We start from the raw sequence: 19952 nt of genomic DNA on the forward strand, positions 1-19952 counted from the left end.
CGAGTCTTGGCTCTGCCACTTTCCTGTTCTAAGCTGCGTGACCTTGAGTGAACCACAACTTTCCTGGGCCTAGCTCCTTTGTGTGTGAATCGAGGGCCAAACGTGGAGCACGCCACGCCTTTCGCGGCGATAAAGAGACAGCGCCTCGTGCGCGGCGGGGACGCGACCGCGACGCTCGCTCGCTGGAGTGCTGGAAGGCCGGTCCGCGGCCCAGGACCCCGCCCTTTCCTCCGGGATCGCCCCGCAGACGCCAGCCTCCGCCCGACACTTGCCCGTCGCGGTTCCCAGCCTCTTCCGTGGGCGTCGCGCCCACCGCGCGGCGCTCGGTGTTGACGTCACAGCCCGCCTCCGCCCGCGCAGACGCACAGCCCCGCCCCCGGCCGCGCCTGCCAGTCCCTCGGGGCCCCGCCCACCGGGGGGCGACGCGGCGCCGGCCCCGCCCCGCGGGTGACGTGCAGCGCGCGCGGCCCGGCCGCCCCGGCAGTTGGTGCAGCGGCGGTTGGGGTGAGTGTGCTCACCCCACCCCTCCCCTCCTCCGGCCCCGGCCCCGGCCTCCACCCCGCGGGGGCCCAGCCCCAGCCCCAGCCTGAGCCGGGCCCGTCCCGTGCGGGCCCGTGCCACCCCTCAGCCCGGCGACGCCCCTGGCCGCCCGCCTGCCACCATGGAGCTGGAGGACGGGGTGGTGTACCAGGAGGAGCCCGGAGGCTCCGGGGCCGTGATGTCGGAGCGGGTGTCCGGCCTGGCGGGGTCCATCTACCGCGAATTCGAGCGTCTCATCGGGCGCTACGACGAGGAGGTGGTCAAGGAGCTGATGCCACTGGTGGTGGCCGTGCTGGAGAACCTGGACTCGGTGTTCGCGCAGGACCAGGAGCACCAGGTGGAGCTGGAGCTGCTGCGGGACGACAACGAGCAGCTCATCACCCAGTACGAGCGGGAGAAGGCGCTGCGCAAGCACGCCGAGGAGGTGAGGGCCGGCGGGCGGGCGGGCGGGCGGGGGTCGCGGCCCCGGCCCTGGCCCCGGGCGGACGCGCGGCCCGTCCGGCCTCCTGAAGGACGGGCCTGAGGCCAGGGCTCCGGGCCCTGCTCGACGGGCCCCCGGCTCCCCGGCGGGCGCTGGAAGCCGAGGCCAGCTCGCGAGCGTCCGGGAGAAGGAGCGAGGTGGAAGGGAAGTCTTCTCCGGGAGGAAGCGGCCGCCTGGCCTTGGAGCACCTGGGGTGGCCCGAGGGCGGAGACTGTGCGGGTGTCTGGTTGCTTCGTGTTTAGGGAAGTTTCCGACCACCGTAGGGACAGTTGGGTGGCACTTCAAACTTTTACCATTGGGGAGGGGGGGCACTTAGTGTCCTGCGTGTGTAAGTTCCGCGGGTTTCACTCCCTTTCCAGGGGGGTTGCTGCTGCTTTGGGAAGTTGGAGATCTCCCTCTTTCGGTCATTCTCCTCTTGACATTTAAATCCTGTCGAGGAAGAGGTCTTATTTTTATGTCTCCATAGCTTGCTTTAACGCTTTGTCAGCCACACAGATTTCGAATAGCCGTGTCCAGCGAATCATGAGTCTACTAATTCGTTTTGTTAGGATCCCTTGCCAGGACATTCCTCCGAATCAGGTGGTCACCTTGGACAGTTCCCTTTAAAAAAAAAAACCCTCTATTTATAAAGAGGGCATGGGGGCGGGGTTGAGTAGGTGCGGAGACTGTCGCAGCACGTTTCCTGTGGAAGTTAGCGTTCTAGATTGCAGTTTACCGATGCACTTGGCCGGCTGTTAACCTGCGCAGCCGAGCAGTGACTACCTGTGCCTTACCTTAAGTCTGTGAGCCTTCTGGAACACCGGGGTGGACATATGGTGGGTCTTTGGATTGCGAAGAGCATTAAGGATTTTAGCTTTGAGGTACAGAGACTTGGCATTATTTCTGTTGAGCTTTCCTAAGGCAAACGTGTCCTACCTGCCCTTGTTTTCCAAACATCTAGTACATCTAGCTAAATATTCGGTGATGGAAGGAGGCTAATTATTGAAGGAACCACGTGTTGTTTTTCCAGAAATACTTGACAAGTTTTGAGGATGTGAGCTTTGTTTCCTGGCATGATTTAGATAGTAACACCATTTAAACGTTTTGTTTTTGTCACCTGCAACTTTGCATCCTAGTAAAGCTTTTATTCTTTCTATGTTTTAGGTTCATTATAAGTGGTGATTTTTAGTTCTGATTTTGAAATCAGTAGTCTCAAAGGGATACCACTGAACTTGCCAAACAGAATTGACTCTAAGAATATTTCCAAATATGCAGACAGGGAGACAGGGAAAGGTTGGAAAAAAACAACAAAGGGAATCACAATTTCCACTAGTTTATTATCCCTTTTGAAAATTTGTTGATTTCTATTTATTTATTTGAGAGCGACAGACTCAGAGAGAAAGGCAGAGAGAGAGAGAGAAGGGGGGGAGGGAGGGGAAGAATGGGCGTGCTAGGGTCTCCAGTCGCTGTAAACAAACTCCAGATGCGTGCGCTCCCTTGTGCATCTGGCTAACGAGGGTCCTGGGGAACCGAGCCTCGAACCAGGATCCTTAGGCTTCACAGGCAAGCGCTTAACCGCTAAGCCATCTCTCTAGCCCTATTATCCCTTATTTTATAATACAGACCAAGGACTGTTTCTGAGATTGTGTGCCACTTGTTCATAGTGATGCAGGCCTTTGCCAGGGTGTGATGTCCAGAAAGAGATTGTGGCATTAGCCACGTGCACTCAGGTGAGTAGCCGGCCCAGTGTAAGCTAGCATCTCTGGTAAAAGAAACACTCTTACAGCCTTAAATTCCTGTCAGTCTGTTTAAACAAGGACAAGGTACTAAAAAGTGCTAAAGTGACATGTTCCAAGAAAACCATCTGCGACAGGTTACAGAGTTAGAAGATAAAACCAACTTCTAGGCTGTGGGTTTTATTTTCATTTCTTAAGTAAATGACTTTAGAAATGTGTTATTTATTGAAATTTCTTTGTAGTTTGTACTTTTTCATTACATCTGCAGTATTTCCATAATGAGACCTTTGGGTCTGAGAACTGAGAGAATTGATGAAATGCTAGATGAGCCAGCCCACAAACATAAAACCACTTCATTATCTGTGCTCATGTAAGATGATAAAGCCAAGTTTTGCCTATGCCTAGAAGTTCAGTGTTGGAGGCTAGTGTGCACAGTGGATTCTGTTTAATTTTTTGTGAGTGCTTTTTTTTTTTTTTTGAGGTAGGGTTTCACTTTAGCCCAGGCTGACTTGGAATTCACTATGTACTCTCAGGGTGGCCTCAAACTCATGGTAGTTCTCTTACCTCTGTCTCCTGAGTGCTGGGATTAAAGGTGTGTGTGCCACCATGCCTGGCTGCTTTGTGCTTTTAATATCTTATATTTATTCATTTATTTATTTGAGAAAGAGAGGGAGGGGGGAGAGAATGGGCGTGTCAGGGCCTCTAGCCACTGCAAATGAACTCCAGACTCATATATCCCCTTGTGCATCTGGCTTACGTAGGTCCTGGGGAGTTGAACCTGGGTCCTTTGGCTTTGCAGGCAAGTGCCTTAACTGCTAAGCCATCTCTTCAGCTCTGTTTTGTGCTTTTAAATGGAGACTACCAGCATGCTGTTATAACAAAATGCCTCAAGTGTAAGGGTATTTGCAGCGAAAAATAATTTGAAAGCATGGAAATTGTCCATCACTAGAGTATAAAGTAAGTTCTGAGCACCACTGTGGACATTTAGAAGGGCATGTATATGGTGAGAATGTTTTAGGAGTCTTGTGAGGTGTTAGACTCTCTTGTAGAAATTGTCAGCAAGGAGGCAGAAATTTAACCTTTATTATAATGGTTGTACTTAATGTGAATTTGCTGTTTTTCTTAATTTTTTTTTTGTGTGTGTGTGCATGTAGAGTTAATTTGCTATTTTAGTGATTCTTTAGAAAAATGTCTCAGGGACTGGGATGTTGCTCAGTGGGAGAGTGTCTGCCTAGCAGTTAACCTGGGTTCAATCCCCAACACTGCAAAAAAAAAAAAAAATAAATAAATAAAATATATATATATATATATCCACCACTCAACAGCAATAAAATGCATAAAGCAAAGTAGCGTTTTAGATAGATTTGGACCAATTTCAGATGCTAATAACAAAATCTTTCCACCTACCATACTCCCCTTTGGCCTTCTGCCACACGTCTTTCCATTTGTCAGCCAAGGCCTATCAGATGCTATGCTCCTTTACCCTATAGTACCCTTCCCTCAGAGCATCACCGGGTTTCTCTTTGCATCCTTCCCTCCTCTTTCCCCCTTCTTCCCTCCCTTTGTTCTGTCCTGTCTTCCTTTCCTTCATCTGTGTAGCATAGGCAGACCTTGAACTTGTAATCTTCCTGCCTCAGCCTTAAAGTGCTGGGGTTACTGACCTGCACCATGTCTGACTAGTTTTTCATTGTCTGCTCAGCTTGACTTTTTCCCTTCGCTTTTCGAGGCAGGGTCTCACTGTAGCTCAGGCTGACTTGGAATTCACTGTGTAGTCTCACAGTGGCAATGAACTCTTAGTGATCCTCCTACTCCTGCCTCCCGTGTGTTGGGATTAAAGGTGTGTACCACCACACCTGGTTCAACTTGACTTAAAAACAATGTATTATTTGGGTAAGGTGCTTGCCTGCCAAGTCAAAGAACCCAGGTTTGATTCCCCAGAACCCACGTTAGCCAGATGCACAAGGGGGTGCATGCATCTGGACTTTGTTTGCAGTGGCTGGAGGCCCTGGGTGCCCCTTCTATGTCTCTCTCTCTCGCTGTCTGTCTGTCTTTAAATAGATAAATAAATAATAAAATATAAAAAATATATTTAAAAAATGTATTATTCTTAGCTGGTCTTGGTGACACACACCTTTAATCACAGCACTTGGAGGCAGAGGTAGGAGAATTGCTTTGAGTTTGAGGCTACCCTGAGACTACATATGAATTCAGTCTTTAAAAAAAAAGGGGACTAGAGTGACACCCTATCTTGAAACACCAAAAAATTACTCTTAAAGTATTTTTTCTCTGTCTCTCTTTAGCTATCTCTCTGCCTCTCTGATTGCAAATAAATAAATAAATATTCAAAATTTTTAAAATGGATAGAGGGATGGCATAGTGGTTAAGGCACTTGCTTGTAAAACCAAGGACCCAGGTTCCATTCCTCATGTAAGCCAGATACACAGAATAGTGCTGTTTATGGTGTTCATTTATAGTGGCTGGAGTCCTGATGTGCCCATTCTCTCTCTGTCTGTCTCCTATCTCTTTGGTTGCAAAAAATAACTCCAAAAATTTTTATTTATTTGCATGTGTGCTGGGTGGCTGTCTGTGTGTTAGTGTGCACATGGGTGCATCAGAGCCTTGCTGCTGCAACAAATGCAAGATACTTGCACTAATTTTTTTTCAGGTACCATCCACCTTTGTTTTTAAAATTAATTATGTACAGAGTTTGTATACAACCATGTTGGTACCATCATTAGCCTCCTCCCTGTCCTCCTCCTCCTCAGGGACCCTCTTTGTTGGGGAATGTGGGTCATGCATTGTGGGGTTAGCCACCAATTATGGCTAAGAGGCAGTGTCTCTGCTTGCACTTCTTTCTGCATCAGTTTTTACCTGGGTGCAGGGGAATTGAACCTGGACCCGCAGGCTTTGCCTTTAACTGTTAAGCCATCTCCCCCAGTCCTTGACTATCATATCTATTCTATGTTTAAATATATAATAAGCCTTGTGGATTCATTTATTTAATAATTACTTATTTGCCTTTTCTTTTATTATTTTAGGTTTTTTGAGGTAGGGTCTTGCTCTAGCCCAGGCTGACCTGGAATTCACTATGTAGTCTCAGGGTGGCCTTAAACTCATGGAGATCATGGTGTGGTATGTGGTGGTACATGCCTTTAATTCTAGCACTTGGGACACAGAGGTTGGAGGATCACTGTGTTCAAGGACAGCTTGGAACTACAGAGTGAGTTCCAGTAAGCTTGGGTTACTAGAGTGAGACCCCACCTGGGTGGTGGGGAGATTTAGCATTTGCTGATAATTGTTGAAATGTGGTGCTGATACAAAGGGATTCATCTTATTCTCTTTATTTCTTTATCTGAATTTTTTTTTTTTTTTTTTTTAATGTAGGATTTCACTCTAGCCCAGGCTGACCTGGAATTCACATTTTAGTCTGAGGGTGGCCTGTAACTCACAGAGATCCTTCCATCTCTTCCTCCCAAGTGCTGGGATTAAATGTACACCACTACATCTGGCTGGAAATTTTTATTAATGGTTTTTGCTTTTATAGGCAAAATGAATGTCCTGTAATGGACAAATACGGGGTTCTGGGGTGCTTTCTGGAGCCCTAGGCTCTGAGTTCATAACTGCACATTAACCAAAGAATTGGCAGTTCTAGGCTCAAGAAAATGATTTTTTCTTCTTTTTTCTGTTTTTCTTTGGTTTTTCAAGATAGGGTCTCCCTTATCCCAGGCTGACTTGGAATTCAGTATGTAGTCTCAGAGTGGCCTTGAATTTATGGAAATTCTTCACCTTTGCCTCCTGAGTGCTGGGATTAAAGGCATGCACCACTAAGCCTGGCTAAGAAAATGATTTTTTTTTTTTTTCAAGATGGGTTTCACTCTAGCCCAGGCTGATCTGGAATTCAGTCTATTCTCAGGGTGGCCTCAAACTCATGGCGATCCTCCTACCTCTGCCTTCCGAGTGCTGGGATTAAAGGTGGGTACCACCACACCTGGCAAGAAAATTATTATTTGAAAAAAATATATATATTTATTTATTTGAGAGTGACAGAGAGAAAGAGGGAGAGAGAGGGAGGGAGAGAATGGGCGCACCAGGGCCTCCAGCTACTACAGACGAACTCCAAATGCGTGCGCCCCCTTGTGCATCTGGCTAATGCGGGTCTTGGGAATCAAGATTCCAATTGGAGTCCTTAGGCGTCACAGGCAAGCGCTTAACTGCTAAGCCATCTCTCCAGCCCCAAGAAAATTTTTTTTTTTTAAGAAAATTATTTTTAAAACAACATATTTTATTCAGGTATCACAAAGGTGTAGGGAAGGGAAAAAACAGGGCTGGAGGCTAGAGAGATGGCTTAATGATTAAGGCACTTGCTTGTGAAGCCTAAGGAGATTCTCCAGAACCCACATAAGCCAGAAGGACAAGGTCACATATACACACAAGATGGTGCATGCATCTGGAATTGATTGCAGTGGCTAGAGGCCCTGGCATGCCAATTCTCTCTTGCTCTCTATTATTAAAAGAAAAAAAAAAAAGCTGGGTCTTATGGCACACACCTTTAATCCCAGCACTTGGTAGACAGAGGTAGGAGGATCACTATGTGTTCGAGGCCAGCCTGAGACTACATAGTGAATTCCAGGTCAGCCTGACCTAGAGTGAGATCCTACCTCAAAAAACAAAAAACAAACAAAAAAATTAAAAAAAAAAAAGAAACTGAGAGCTGAAGAAGAGAGGGTAAAGTGAATAGAAAGGAATCTAAATGAACATGGGTCTTAGATAAAAGAACATGAAAAGGGATTTTAAGAAAAAGTGTGCTTCCAAAAAGATTAAGGCAGTAATAAAAGTAAGAAGCATCCCTTCCCACCCTGCATGGCTGCTGGGGTGGAGGAAGGAAATCTTACCAAGAAGACTCAAAAGTGTTGCTGCCACGGTTTTAGTTCCACAGAGAGTGCCAATCTCTCCATAGGTCAGAGAAGATATACTTTAGAGCTTGTGCCCAGCACACCTGGACATACCTATACCAGGTGTCCCAGCCAATTGGCCTGGGCTCTGAGGAAGAATCCACTCACATCTGGGCAGGTGCATACTCAAGAGGGTCTGATTGGGTGAGACGGGCAAACTAAATCCTGCAATTGAAACAGATGGGGTGAGCTGAGATAGGCGTGGTGAGGGTGTGACAAAGAGATCCCTCCCTTTAAGGTCATCCTTCATCTTGCCTAGTTCAAGAAACTACTTGCCTATTCTAGAACCCCCACAGTTCTTTTCTTTCTTTTTTTTTTCCTGATGGGATGAAAGGGTTTATTGAAGCTTACAGTCTCAAGGGGAAGTTTCATCATGATGGGAAAACATGGACATATGCCATTATGGAGCAGGAAGCTGTCACATATTTGAGTGGTTGTAGTCCCAGGGATTCACTCCCAGTGACACACCTCCTCCATCAAGGCTCCTCCACCCAAACTGCCACCAGCTGGGGACCACACTGCCACTATACTTTCTTACAGGAGAAAATACACCCAGCATACCACTAAGACAAGCTTAACATTTTCACCTATACTATTATGTCTTCCTTCCATCCCTTTGGTGAGCTGCTATTTAGGATTTGAAGCCTTTCAAATACTCCTAGCATAGCACTTGGTTTTCCATAAGTTTTTCTACCCTTTAGAAAGCCCATTCAGCACAAATCTTGCCATATTTACTTTTAAGTAACCCAGGTAGTTCCCATCACACACACACACTTTTTTTTTTTTAAACATTCCCCCTAAGTGCTTAGGCACCTTGTGAACACAGTTGCACACCAATCTAAATCATTCTGACCTGCTGAAGCTTCTCTTCTACCATAAACACCACAGCCCTGAGGCCCCACACCAGTCCTGAGAGGTTCCTGCTGAATTAACTCCTTTCTTTCTAAAAAATATATTTAATTTTTTATTTGAGAGAGAGAAAGAGAAAGATAGATAGATATATATAGAGAGAGAGTGGGAGAGATAATGGGTGTACCAGGGCCTCCAGCTACTGCAAATGAACCCCAGATGCATGCGCCTCCTTGTGCATCTGGCATACGTGGGTCCTGGGGAATCGAATTTGGGTCCTTTGGCTTTGCAGGCAAACTCCTTAACTTCTAAGCCATTGTCTGCAGCCCTTAATTCCCTTTTTTTTCCCCTCAATTTTTAGTAACATTTTCCATGATTATAGAAAATATCCCATGGTAATACCTCCCCCCCCACTTTCCTCTTTGAAATTCCATTCTCCATCATATCTCCTCCCCATCTCAATCAATCTCTCTTTTATTTTGCTGTCATAATGTCACCATGTCAGTCACGGTGAGGTCATGGATATGCAGGCCATTTTGTGTCTGGAGGAGCATGTTGTAAGGAGTCCTACCCTTCCTTTGGCTCTTACATTCTTTCTGCCACCTCTTTCGCATTAGATCCTGAGCCATGGAAGTTGTGATCAAGATGTTACTTAATACTCCAGTCACTTCTTTCCAGCACTATGATACCTTCTGAGTCATCCCAAGGTCACTGCCATCTGAAAAGAGAAGATTCTCTACCCAAAGTGAGAGTAGCGTTAATATAAGAGTATAAATATTAAGAGAAGTGCTTACTGGGCAGTTTGATAAGCATAGTATATACACTTATTGAGGCATAAGTAGATGTTACACACCTAGGGCTCATGACTACCCCTGTTTTAAGGTTTCAGTATCAGGGATGTATTCCACCCCGCCCCCCATGGAGTGGGCCTCCAGTCCAATTAGAGGGCAGTTGGTTTCCACCATAACAGACATGCCACTATTGCAACTGCTGACTCATTTGGGCTGGTTGGCCAATTATAAGGTTTGCAGTGTCCACTGTTGAGTATCTTCACTGGTGGTATCTCTTTCTCCCATTGAACTACATGTAGAATGGCTTCTTCCAGCTTTCTGTCAGCTGGTCTACATGGAGGAGGTTATCAGCTCAGTTCCAGCAGGATTTCTCAGTGGCCTTACAGCCCAAGTATGTGGAGTCTTCAGCAATAGGATCTTACCATTGATTCCTGGTGGGAAACCAAAGGCCTCGGCAATGGCCTATAATGTTGTGAGGGCATCAGGGACCTCCCTGGCTAACAACTCACTGGAGGTATCCCATCCCTGGCACTGAAAAATTTCCAACAACGATCTATGATTCCTGAGTGTTCAGTTGTCCGAAACCAGAGGATTCCGTGTGATTTATTTGCATCCTCTTAGATTTTGATTAGCCCTCCCTCCACCTTTCCTTTACTTAATCTCTTCTCCTGACCTCACTTTGGGCCTTTTCACCCCCATTAATCTATTCTTCTACTTACATATATACAATACCAACCTATTAAGTACCCTCCTCCCTTCCTTTCTCTTCCCTTTACATCTCCTTTTTATCTTATGGTCTCTGCTACTGGGTTTTTTCCTTCTCACATAGAAGCCCAATCATCTGTAGCTAGGATCCACATATGAAGGAGAACATGTGGCGCTTGTCTTTCTGGGCTTGGGTTACCTCACTTAGTATAATCCTTTCCAGATCATCCATTTCCCTGCAAATTTCATAACTGCATTTTTCTTTACCGCTGAGTAGAACTCCATTGTATAAATGTGCCACATCCTCATTATCCACCCATCAGTTGAGGGACATCTAGGCTGGTTCCATTTCCCAGCTATTACGAATTGAGTGGCAATAAACATGGTTGAGCATGTACTTCTAAGGAAATGGGAAGAGTCCTTAGCATATATGCCTAGGAGTGCTATAGCTGGGTCATATGGTACGTCAATTTTTAGCTATCTCAGGAACCTCCACACTGATTTCCACAATGGCTGGACCAGATTGCATTAAATGTGTAGATTGCTTTTGGTAAGATTGCCATTTTCACAATATTGATTCTTCCAAACCAGGAACAAGGGATGTTTTTCCATTTCCTAGTGTCTTCTGCAATTTCTCGCTTTAGTGTTTTATAGTTTTCATTGTAGAGATCCTTTACTTCCTTGGTTAGGTTTATTCCAAGGTACTTTATTTTCTTTGATGCAATTGTGAATGGGAGTGATTCTCTGATTTTATCCTCTGTGTGTTTGTTGTTAGCATATATGAAGGCTACTGATTTCTGTGTATTTATTTTGTATCCTGCTATATGGCTGTAGGTTTTGATCAGCTCTAAAAGTTTGCTAGTAGAGTTTTTAGGGTCCTTTATGTATAGAATCATGTCATCTGCAAATAATAACTTGATTTCTTCCTTTCCAATTTGTATCCCTTTTATGTGTGTCTCTTGCCTTATTGCTATGGCTAAGACTTCCAGTACTATATTAAATAAAAGTGGGCACAGTGGACACCCTTGTCTTGTTCCTGATTTTAGTGGAAAAGCTTCCAGTTTTTCCCCATTTAGTAATATGTTGGCTGTAGGCTTGTCATAAATAGCCTTTATTATATTGAGATATGTTCCTTCTATTCCCAGTCTCGGTAGAACTTTTATCATGAAGGGATGCTGGATTTTGTCAAATGCTTTCTCTGCGTCTCATAAGATGATCATATGCTTTTTGTCCTCCAGTCCATTTATATAATGTGTTACATTTATCGATTTGTGTATGTTGAACCATCCCTGCATCTCTGGGATAAAGCCTACTTGGCAGTTCTTTATATATACTCCAAAAAGCCAACTAGTTGTTGGGTTTAGGGTCTTATTTTTCATTGTAGATTCATTGGCATTGTTTAGTAACTTTTGTAAGCTTGCATCATGTTTATGAATAAAGAACCATTTAAAACAACAATAATTAAGAAAGCCCAGGTGCTGGGGAGATGGTTCAGTGCTTACAGGCACTTGCTTGCAGAGTCTGCCAACCTGGGTGTAAGTCCTCATGTACTCACATGAAGTGGCACCTGCATCTGGAGTTTGTTTGCAGTAGCAGGAGGCCCTGGTATGCCCATTCTCTCTCATTGCAAATAAATACATTAAAAAATAAAAAAAAAGAAGGAAACAAAGCCCAATCAGGTCTTACAGGAATATTTCTAGAGTGCTGCTTGTTAAAGAGAAGTCACCATTAACAGCCTAGACTGGCCTAGGACTTAGGACTGTCCTGCTTTAGCCTCCCAAGTGCTAAGATCCCAGACTTGTTGCCACCACCCCAGCTTCACATGCATTTAAAAAAATATTTATTTTTTTATTTGCATGTGTGTGTATGGGCACACCAGGGCAAATAAACACTAGATACTAGTATTAATTTTTGTGCCTGGCTTATTTGGGTGGCTTAAGACTTGAAGCCTAGGTCCTCAGGCTTTAGAAGCAAGGGCCTTTAACTGCTGAGCCATCTCCCCAGCTCCCAGATATATTTTTATGTATGTGTATATTTTAAATTGAATGGCTTATACTATATGTAGCATTTTGTAACTTTATTTTGTTTTTTGTGTATTTGTTGGAGACAGACTCATGTAGTCCAGATTGGCTTGGAACCTGTTATGTAGCTGAAGCTGGCTTAAAACCTCTGCCTCCCAGTGCTGGGGTTAAAGGTGTGTCCCACCACACCCGGCTAATTCTGTTTTGTTTATTATTATTTCTTCACTTGTTTACTTAAGAAAGAATGAGAATGCACATGGCTTTTCCAGGTAGGGTTTCAGTGTAGCTCAGGCTGACCTTGAATTCACTATGTAGTCTTAGGGTATCCTTGAACTCATGGTGATCCTTCTACCTGTACCTCCCAAGTGCTGGGATAATTCTGTTTTTAACTCATAAATTGTCTTGGATGATGATCTTAGTCAAGTGGAGTAAGGTGTGAGCTCTCTTAAATATATATCTATTTCTCAAATCTATAAACTATGCATGATACTGCTTTCGGAGCAATATTTTTTCTTTTTCTTTTTCTTTCTTCTTCTTTTTTTTTTTTTTTTGGTTTTTTGAGGTAGGGTCTCACTGTAGCCCAGGCTGACCTAGAATTCACTATGGAGTCTTAGGGTGGCCTTGAACTCACGGCAATCCTCCTACCTCTGCCTCCCGAGTGCTGGGATTAAAGGCGTGCGCCATCATGCCCAGCAGTGATATTTTTTTCTTAATTGTTACATGTATATGCATACATATGTGTATGTATATGTATATTTTTTTGTGTGTTTTTCGAGGAAGGGTCTTGCTGTAGCTCAGGCTGACCTGGAATTCATTTTGTAGTTTCAGGGTGGCCTCAAACTCATGGCAGCCCTTCCTACCTCTGCCTCCTGTGTGTCACTACACCCTGCTATATATATAATTTTTCATTTTTCTTTTGTTGGTCTGACCATATTATATATACGTTAACATATACAATTAGTTCTTTTAACTACTATATTCTTTTTAAAAAAATATTTTTTTTATTTATTGGCAAACAGAGAGAGAGAGAAAGAAAGAGAGGAGAGACAAAGAAATAGAGAATGAGTACACCAGGACCTCCAGCCACTGAAAATGAACTTACACCACTGTGTATCTGGCTTTGCGTGGGTACTGGTGAATCAAAGTCATGTCTTAACTGCCATATTCTACCATATATATCAAATGATTGATTCTATCATTTGAAAATCTCTATCTTTTGGTTTTACTTTATTTTATTTTTTGATTTTTCAAGGCAGGGCCTCAGGCTGGCCTTGAATTCACAGTGCTTCTCTTACCTCAGCCTTCTAAGTATTGGGATTAAAGAAGGCATGCGCCCCTATGCCCAGCTTTTTTTTTTAATCCATTCTATTTTTTTTGGGCGGGGGTTGAGGTAGGGTTTCACACTACCCCAGGCTGATCTGGAACTTACAATGTAGTCTCAGGATGACTTTGAACTCATGGTGATCCTCCTACGTCTACCTCCTGAGTGCTGGGATTAAAGGTATGTGCCACCATGCCTGGCTTTTTTTTTTTTACATTTTCAAACCTAGATATTATTTTGATATTATGGACCCCATATTACCCTTCTTTATCCCCTTCAGCCTTACTGTACTTATTCTTATCACTTACTGATGGCTACACCATTATTCCCCCTTCCCTGGCAACCATTAACTGTCATTAGCTATTAGGGAGGGGAGTGGACTCCCAAGCTTGTCCCCTATCTGTAACGGAGTATTGACTAGGCCCATTATGTGCAGGTCTTGTGCAGGCAACCACAGCTGCTGCAGTTCATGAATGCAGTGGTTTTTTAAACATTTTTTAATTTTTAATTTTTTTTGTTTTTGTTTTTTCGAGGTAGTGTTTCACTGTAGTTCAGGCTGACATGGAATTCACTATGTAATCTCAGGGTGGCCTGGAACTTTCAGACATCCTCCTACCTCTGCCTCCCAAGTGCTGGGGTTAAAGGCGTGCACTACCATGTCCACATTTTTAAAAAATATTTTTATTTTATTTATTTATTTGAACAAGAGAAGGAGGGGTGAGAGAGAGAGAGAGAGAGAGAGAGAGAATGGATGTGCCAGGGCCTCTAGCCACTGCAAACCAACTATAGACCCATGTACCACCTTGTGCATCTGGTTTATATGGGTCTTGGGGAATCAAACAGAGGTCCTTTGGCGGTGTAGGCAAGTGCTTTAACCGCTAAGCCATCTTTCCAGCCCTAGTGGCTTTGTTTTGTTTGAGATAGGCCTGCTCTATGTATAGCCCTGGTTATCCTGGAACTTGCTATGTAGACCAGGCTGGATCCTTAAATTTCCAGTGATTCTCCTGCCTCTGCCTCCCAAGTATACCACCAGGCCTGGCTCCATTCTTCTGTTAATGAAAATGAGTTCCTTTATTGTATCATGTAAATATATGCACTTTAAAAATAGGATTTAAGGGGCTGGAGAGATGGCTTAGCCATTAAGGTGCTTGCTTGCTAAGCCTAAGAATCCAGGTTGGATTCTCCCAGGTCCCATGTAAACCAGATGTACAAGGTGGTGCATGCATCTGGAGTTCATTTTCAGTAGCTTGAGGCTCTGGTGTGCCCATTCTCTCTCTTTCTCTAATAAGTAAACAAATAAAAATAAATATTAAAAAAGCTTACTTTATTTGAAAAAAAAAAAAAAGAAATAGGACTTAAGGCTGGGCATGGTGGCACATGCTTTTATTTAATCCCAGCATTCATGAGGAGGTAGAATCACTGTGAGTTCAAGGCCATTTTTGGACTCAAGAGTGAGTTCTGTGTCAGCCTGGGCTAAAGTGAGACCCTACCTTGAAAACAAAACAAAAAATTAGGTCCTCAGTTTTTCATTGTTGTTTGTTTGTTTGTTTATATTTCTTTTTTTTTTTTTTTTGAGATAGGGTCTTGCCCAAGCTGCCAGGAATTATTCTCAGGTTGGCCTAGAACTCACAGTGATCCTCCTATCTCAGCCTCCTGAGTGTTAGGATTAAAGGCATGGGCTACCACATCTGGCAGGATTTATGATAAGTATTTATAAACCTAAATAGATATAGCCATACTGGCATTCAGAGGGTATAGTGACTTATCAGAGTTCTTACTTTACTTCATATTTGCTAACACTTCACAAGATCAGACTTTTGGTTTCTGTTGCCATCTGATATATGTTAAAGTACCTCTTGTCTTTTTTGTTTGTTTTTGTTTTTGTTTTTGTGTTTTGAGGTAGGGTCTCACTCTGGTCCAGGCTGACCTGGAATTAACTCTGTAGTCTCAGGGTGGCCTTGAACTCACGGCAATTCTCCTACCTCTGCCTCCCGAGTGCTGGGATTAAAGGCATGCGCCACCACGCCCGGCTACCTCTTGTCTTTTTTAAATTAAATTAAATTAAATTAAATTAATTTATTAATTTGAGAGAGGGAAAGAGGCAGTCCTAAGAGTGAGAATGGGCATACTAGGGCCTCCAGCCACTATATACAAACTTCAGACACATACACTACTTTGCACATCTGGCTTATTGTAGGTACTAGGGAATTGAACTCAAGTCCTTAGGTTTTTCAGGCAAGTGCTTTAACTGCTGAGCCATCTCTCCAGCCCTCTTTTTCTTTTTAATTTTAATTTTTTTATTAGAAAGAGGCAGAGAGAGAAAAAAAAATTGGCTTGCCAGGTCCTCCAGCTGCTACAAACTCTAGACACATGCACCATGTTATGCATCTGGCCTTCTGTGAGTCCTGGGGAATTGAACCTGGGCCCTTTGACTTTGCAGGCAAGCACCTTAACTGCTAAGCCATCTCTCCAGCCCACCTCTTGTTTTTATTTGCTTTTTCTAGAGCTGTAGTGTGGTTGAGCATGTTTTCTTACATTTATTGGTAATTCTACTTTTTTGTGAATTGCCTATTCTCTTTTACACATTCATTATTGATAACATAATTGGAACACTTATAAGTACATGGATAAGTTTGAATTATACTTTATTTAGAAAAATAACTTTTTCTATCTTTACAGAGAAAGAGCATGTGTGAGAGAGAATTGGCATGCCAGGTCCTCAGCCACTGATATTGAACTCCGGAGGCTTGTGCCACCTAGTGGGCATGTGTGACCTTGTGTTTGCCTCACCTTTTGTGTGTCTGGCTTATGTGGGATCTGGAGAGTTGAAAATGGGTCCTTAGGTTTTACAGGCAAGCGCCTTAACTGCTAAGCCATCTCTAGCCCTTAATTATACTTTCTGATAGCTCTATTTTGGGGGGGTTGTTATTTTAAAAAAAATTCTTAAACTTTTATTTACTTGAAAGACAGAAGGGGGGCAGATAGAGAAAGTGAGACATTGGGCATGTCAGAGCCTTCAGCCACTGTAAATGAACTCTTGATGCATGTACCACCTTGTGATCTGATTTATGTGGGTCCTAGGGAATCAAACCTGGGCCCTCTGCCTTTGCAGGCAAGCATCTTAACTACTAAGCCATCTCTCCAGCCTTCATTTTTTTTTTTTTTTTAAGGCAAGATTTCATTCAACCCAGTGTGACCTGGAACTCACTCTGTAGTCCAGTCAGGCCTCAAACTCACAGTGATCCTCTTACCTCAACCTCCTGAGTGCTAGGATTAAAGTTGTAAGACACTTTGCCTGGCAATATGCTACTGAGTTATAAGGTGATTCTGGAGTAAAGGATTAGAGAATCTAGTTTAAAAGAGTCGCATGGTATTTATCATCCAAACACAGTGCATAGATCTCGTTTGCATCCTGATTGTAAAAGTTTACGAGACCACAAGCAAAATCTGAGTATTTCCTTTTAGTTTACTGAGTGTTGGGGAATGGTACAGTTTCTTGCCCAGTTTGTTACCCTACAGTATATAGATTATATAAGAAAAAAACACATATTTTGTTCTTTCTCATGCTTCAAATTTTCTAGAGCTCTTTCTTGTTCTTGTTTTCTCTTCTCCACTCTTTTAAAAATAGCCTACTGTTCTGCTTTCATGGGAGCAATGACTTTGCTCTGGTCTGTGAATATATTAATTATAGTTTTCATTTATTCCTGTCTTGTCTGTTTCCTCAGAATACCATTTTTCCCTTTGATAGTTTTGGTCTTCTCTTTTTTAGGTTACAGCTTCAAGTGTCAGATAACCCTTAATTATCCCTTCATTTTTCTTAAACATACGACACCAAATAAAACAGGCGGGTCTGAAGCTTTGTGTGCTTAGACACAGATGACTGCTTCTTGGGATCCTAGATTTCACTGGCCTGTGGTCTTTAGAGACATTGGAATTCTTCAGAGAGAAGGATATATTGTAGAGTGGCTGGTGGAGTGGTAAAGCTCATTATATACATTATGGGAGGCTGGATGAGGGCAGGAACTAAAAGGTCTGTGTTGGTTTATAGACTTCCATTGACTTATCTTCATTTTAGATTTATCTGGTTGTATCTCCTATGTGGGTGAGCAAGGAAGACCTCTGGCTTCTCTGGGATGGAGACTGGGGACTCACCAGGGACATTATGTCGTGATTGTTAGACTTTAATTGATATCCTTGCTTTCACCCCCTCCCATATCATCATACCTGTTCTCTGATTTCTTATAGTTTCCATAGTCGAGATCAATCATAATTTGCTTATCTATTATCTAGGATGGAGATTTAAATTGTCTTCCAGTTTTTTTTTATTTTCTGTTTGATTTGTCTGAAACTAGGTTTTATGTAGTTGAGGCTGACCTTAAACTCCTGATCCTCCTTCCTCTATGTCCTGAGAGTTAGGATTACAAGTGTGCATCCCCATGCCTGGCTATTAATTTTATTTATCTATTTATGAAAATGAGAGAGAGGCACTATAGGATTTCTAGCCACTGCAAATGAGCTCCAGACACATGCACCACAAGGTGCTGTATACATCTGGAGTTCATTTGCAGTGGCTAGAGGCCCTGGTATGCCAATTCTCTCTATCTGCCTCTTTCTCAAATAAATAATATGACCTGGAATTTACTATGTAATCTCAGGCTGGCATCACAGTGATCTTCCTTCCTCAGCATCCCCCGCCCATACACACATGGAGAGAAAATATATGAATGAGGGCTGGAGAGGTGGCTTAGCAGTTAATGCACATGCCTGTGAAGCCTAAGGATCCAGGTTCAATTCTCCAGGTCCATGTAAGCCAGATGTACATGGTGGCACATACATCTGGAGTTTGTTTGCAGTGGCTAGAAGCCCTGGTATTCTCTTTCTCCCTCTCTTTGTTTCTAATAAATAAATAAAAATAAAATCTTTTAAAAAAGAAAATATAGGAATGAGAATGAGCACTCAAGGGCTTCTTGCCATCGCAAACAAACTACAGACACATACACACCTTTGTGCATCTGGCTTTACGTGGGTACTGGTCAGTTGAACTGGGGCAGTAGTCTTTGGGCCCCCCTGGGGGGGAGTTTACATGGTAGGGTCTCAGTCTAGTTCACGCTGACTTGGAATTCACTATGTAGTCGCAGGGTGGCCTCGAACTCACAGTGCTCCTCCTACCTCTGCCTTCTGAGTTCTGGGATTAAAGGCATGTGACACTACGCTCCACTTTGGTTCCCTTTACTGTGCTGTGGGCTCTGCTAGTCTGGCTGAGTCAGTGGATCCACTGATCTGATTGCCAGCCCTTTTAAAAAATATTTTATGTATATATGAGAGAGAGAGGGGGGGGATGGAGGGAGGGAGGGGCCAATAGAGAATGGGCACACCAGGCACTCCAGCTGCTGCAAACAAACTCCAGGCACATGTGCCACCTTGTACTTCTGGCTTATGTGGGTCCTGGGGAGTCAAACCTGGGTCCTTTGGCTTTGCAGACAAGCACCTTAGCTACTAAGCCATCTCTCCAGCCCTGTTTGTTTGTTTGTTTGTTTGTTTGGTTTTTCAAGGTAGGGTCTTGCTCTGGCCCAGGCTGACCTGGAATTTACTATATAGTCTCAAGGTTGCCTTGAGTGCTGGGATTGAAGGTGTGCACTACCATTCCTGGCTCAAGGTTTTTTTGTTTTTTTTTTAATATTTTTTGAGATAGGGTCTCACTGTAGCCCAGGCTGACTAGTCCCACATAGCAAGTACCAGGCCAGACAGGACTCACTGCAGTCCTCCTGCCTTTGCCTACCAAACACTGCGATTACAGGCATACGCCATCACTCCTTGAAAAAGGGTATGAATCAAATCCTTTTGTTTTGTTCTTTTGAGCAGGGTCTCACTTTAGCCCAAAAGAATGGTAGTTTGAGTGTATGTCATTGACTCAGGTGTTAAAATTAAACTTGTAACTTGGAACTCTAGCTGCTTGGCTGGCAAGGTGTCACTAGGTGTGGATCCTGGACTCCAGCCCTAAGATGTCATTGGGGGCAAATCTGAATTACAGCCCATAGGTATGTAGAGAAGTCTGAGCTCTGGGGTCCTTCTTGTTGCCTTTTGGTGTTTGTTAGCTGGTGTTGGTTTCTCTCTCTGCTTGGATTTATGAAAGGAAGCCAGCCTCTTCCAACATTGATGGAACTTCCCCTGGGTCTGTATTGCCCCAGCATTGTGGAACTGTCTGCCTCACCCAGGTTGGTACGTAACTCACTCTTAAGCCTGAAATCCCTAGGCTGACTCATGAAGAACCTTCTACCTCAGTCTCCCAAGCACTGCGGTTAAAGGCACCAGCCACCATGCCTGGCCTATAAATCAGATCTTATTGTCTGTTTACTCTCTTTGTAAATCAGAAAAGAGACTCTTCATTTATGTTTTGGCTTATTTACCCTACTCAAATTTAATACCAAATGATAGTTTCCTGGGCATGCCAGGTTGCTTTGGCTCTGTGCCTCCTTTCTGTCATTTTGACTTGAATGCCTTGACCTCACTTCACATAAGTGGATCTTTTAGTCTTTTAGAGTCAGCTGAAATGACTTTTGTTTTAAAGCAAAGTTAA

At 43.7% G+C, this 19952-nt stretch overlaps 1 protein-coding gene across 9 annotated transcripts in view; it reads left to right on the top strand.

Moving 5' to 3' along the window:
• The first annotated feature begins 642 nt into the window (after positions 1-642).
• Positions 643-19952, top strand: part of Spag9 (sperm associated antigen 9) — a 177056-nt gene continuing 157746 nt past the window's right edge. For 3 of the 9 annotated variants that reach the window (XM_045159330.1, XM_045159329.1, XM_045159328.1), the window contains exon 1: positions 646-964. In XM_045159330.1, coding sequence (XP_045015265.1) covers positions 662-964 — 303 coding nt within the window. In that variant the 5' untranslated portion in view covers positions 646-661. Of the gene's footprint in view, positions 965-19952 lie in introns of all 9 variants that reach the window. The other 6 variants (XM_045159334.1, XM_045159331.1, XM_045159335.1 and 3 more) reach the window with 3 other exon arrangements.

The sequence above is a fragment of the Jaculus jaculus genome, chromosome 9 (assembly GCF_020740685.1).
Source record: "Jaculus jaculus isolate mJacJac1 chromosome 9, mJacJac1.mat.Y.cur, whole genome shotgun sequence".
NCBI classification, from domain to species: domain Eukaryota; kingdom Metazoa; phylum Chordata; class Mammalia; order Rodentia; family Dipodidae; genus Jaculus; species Jaculus jaculus.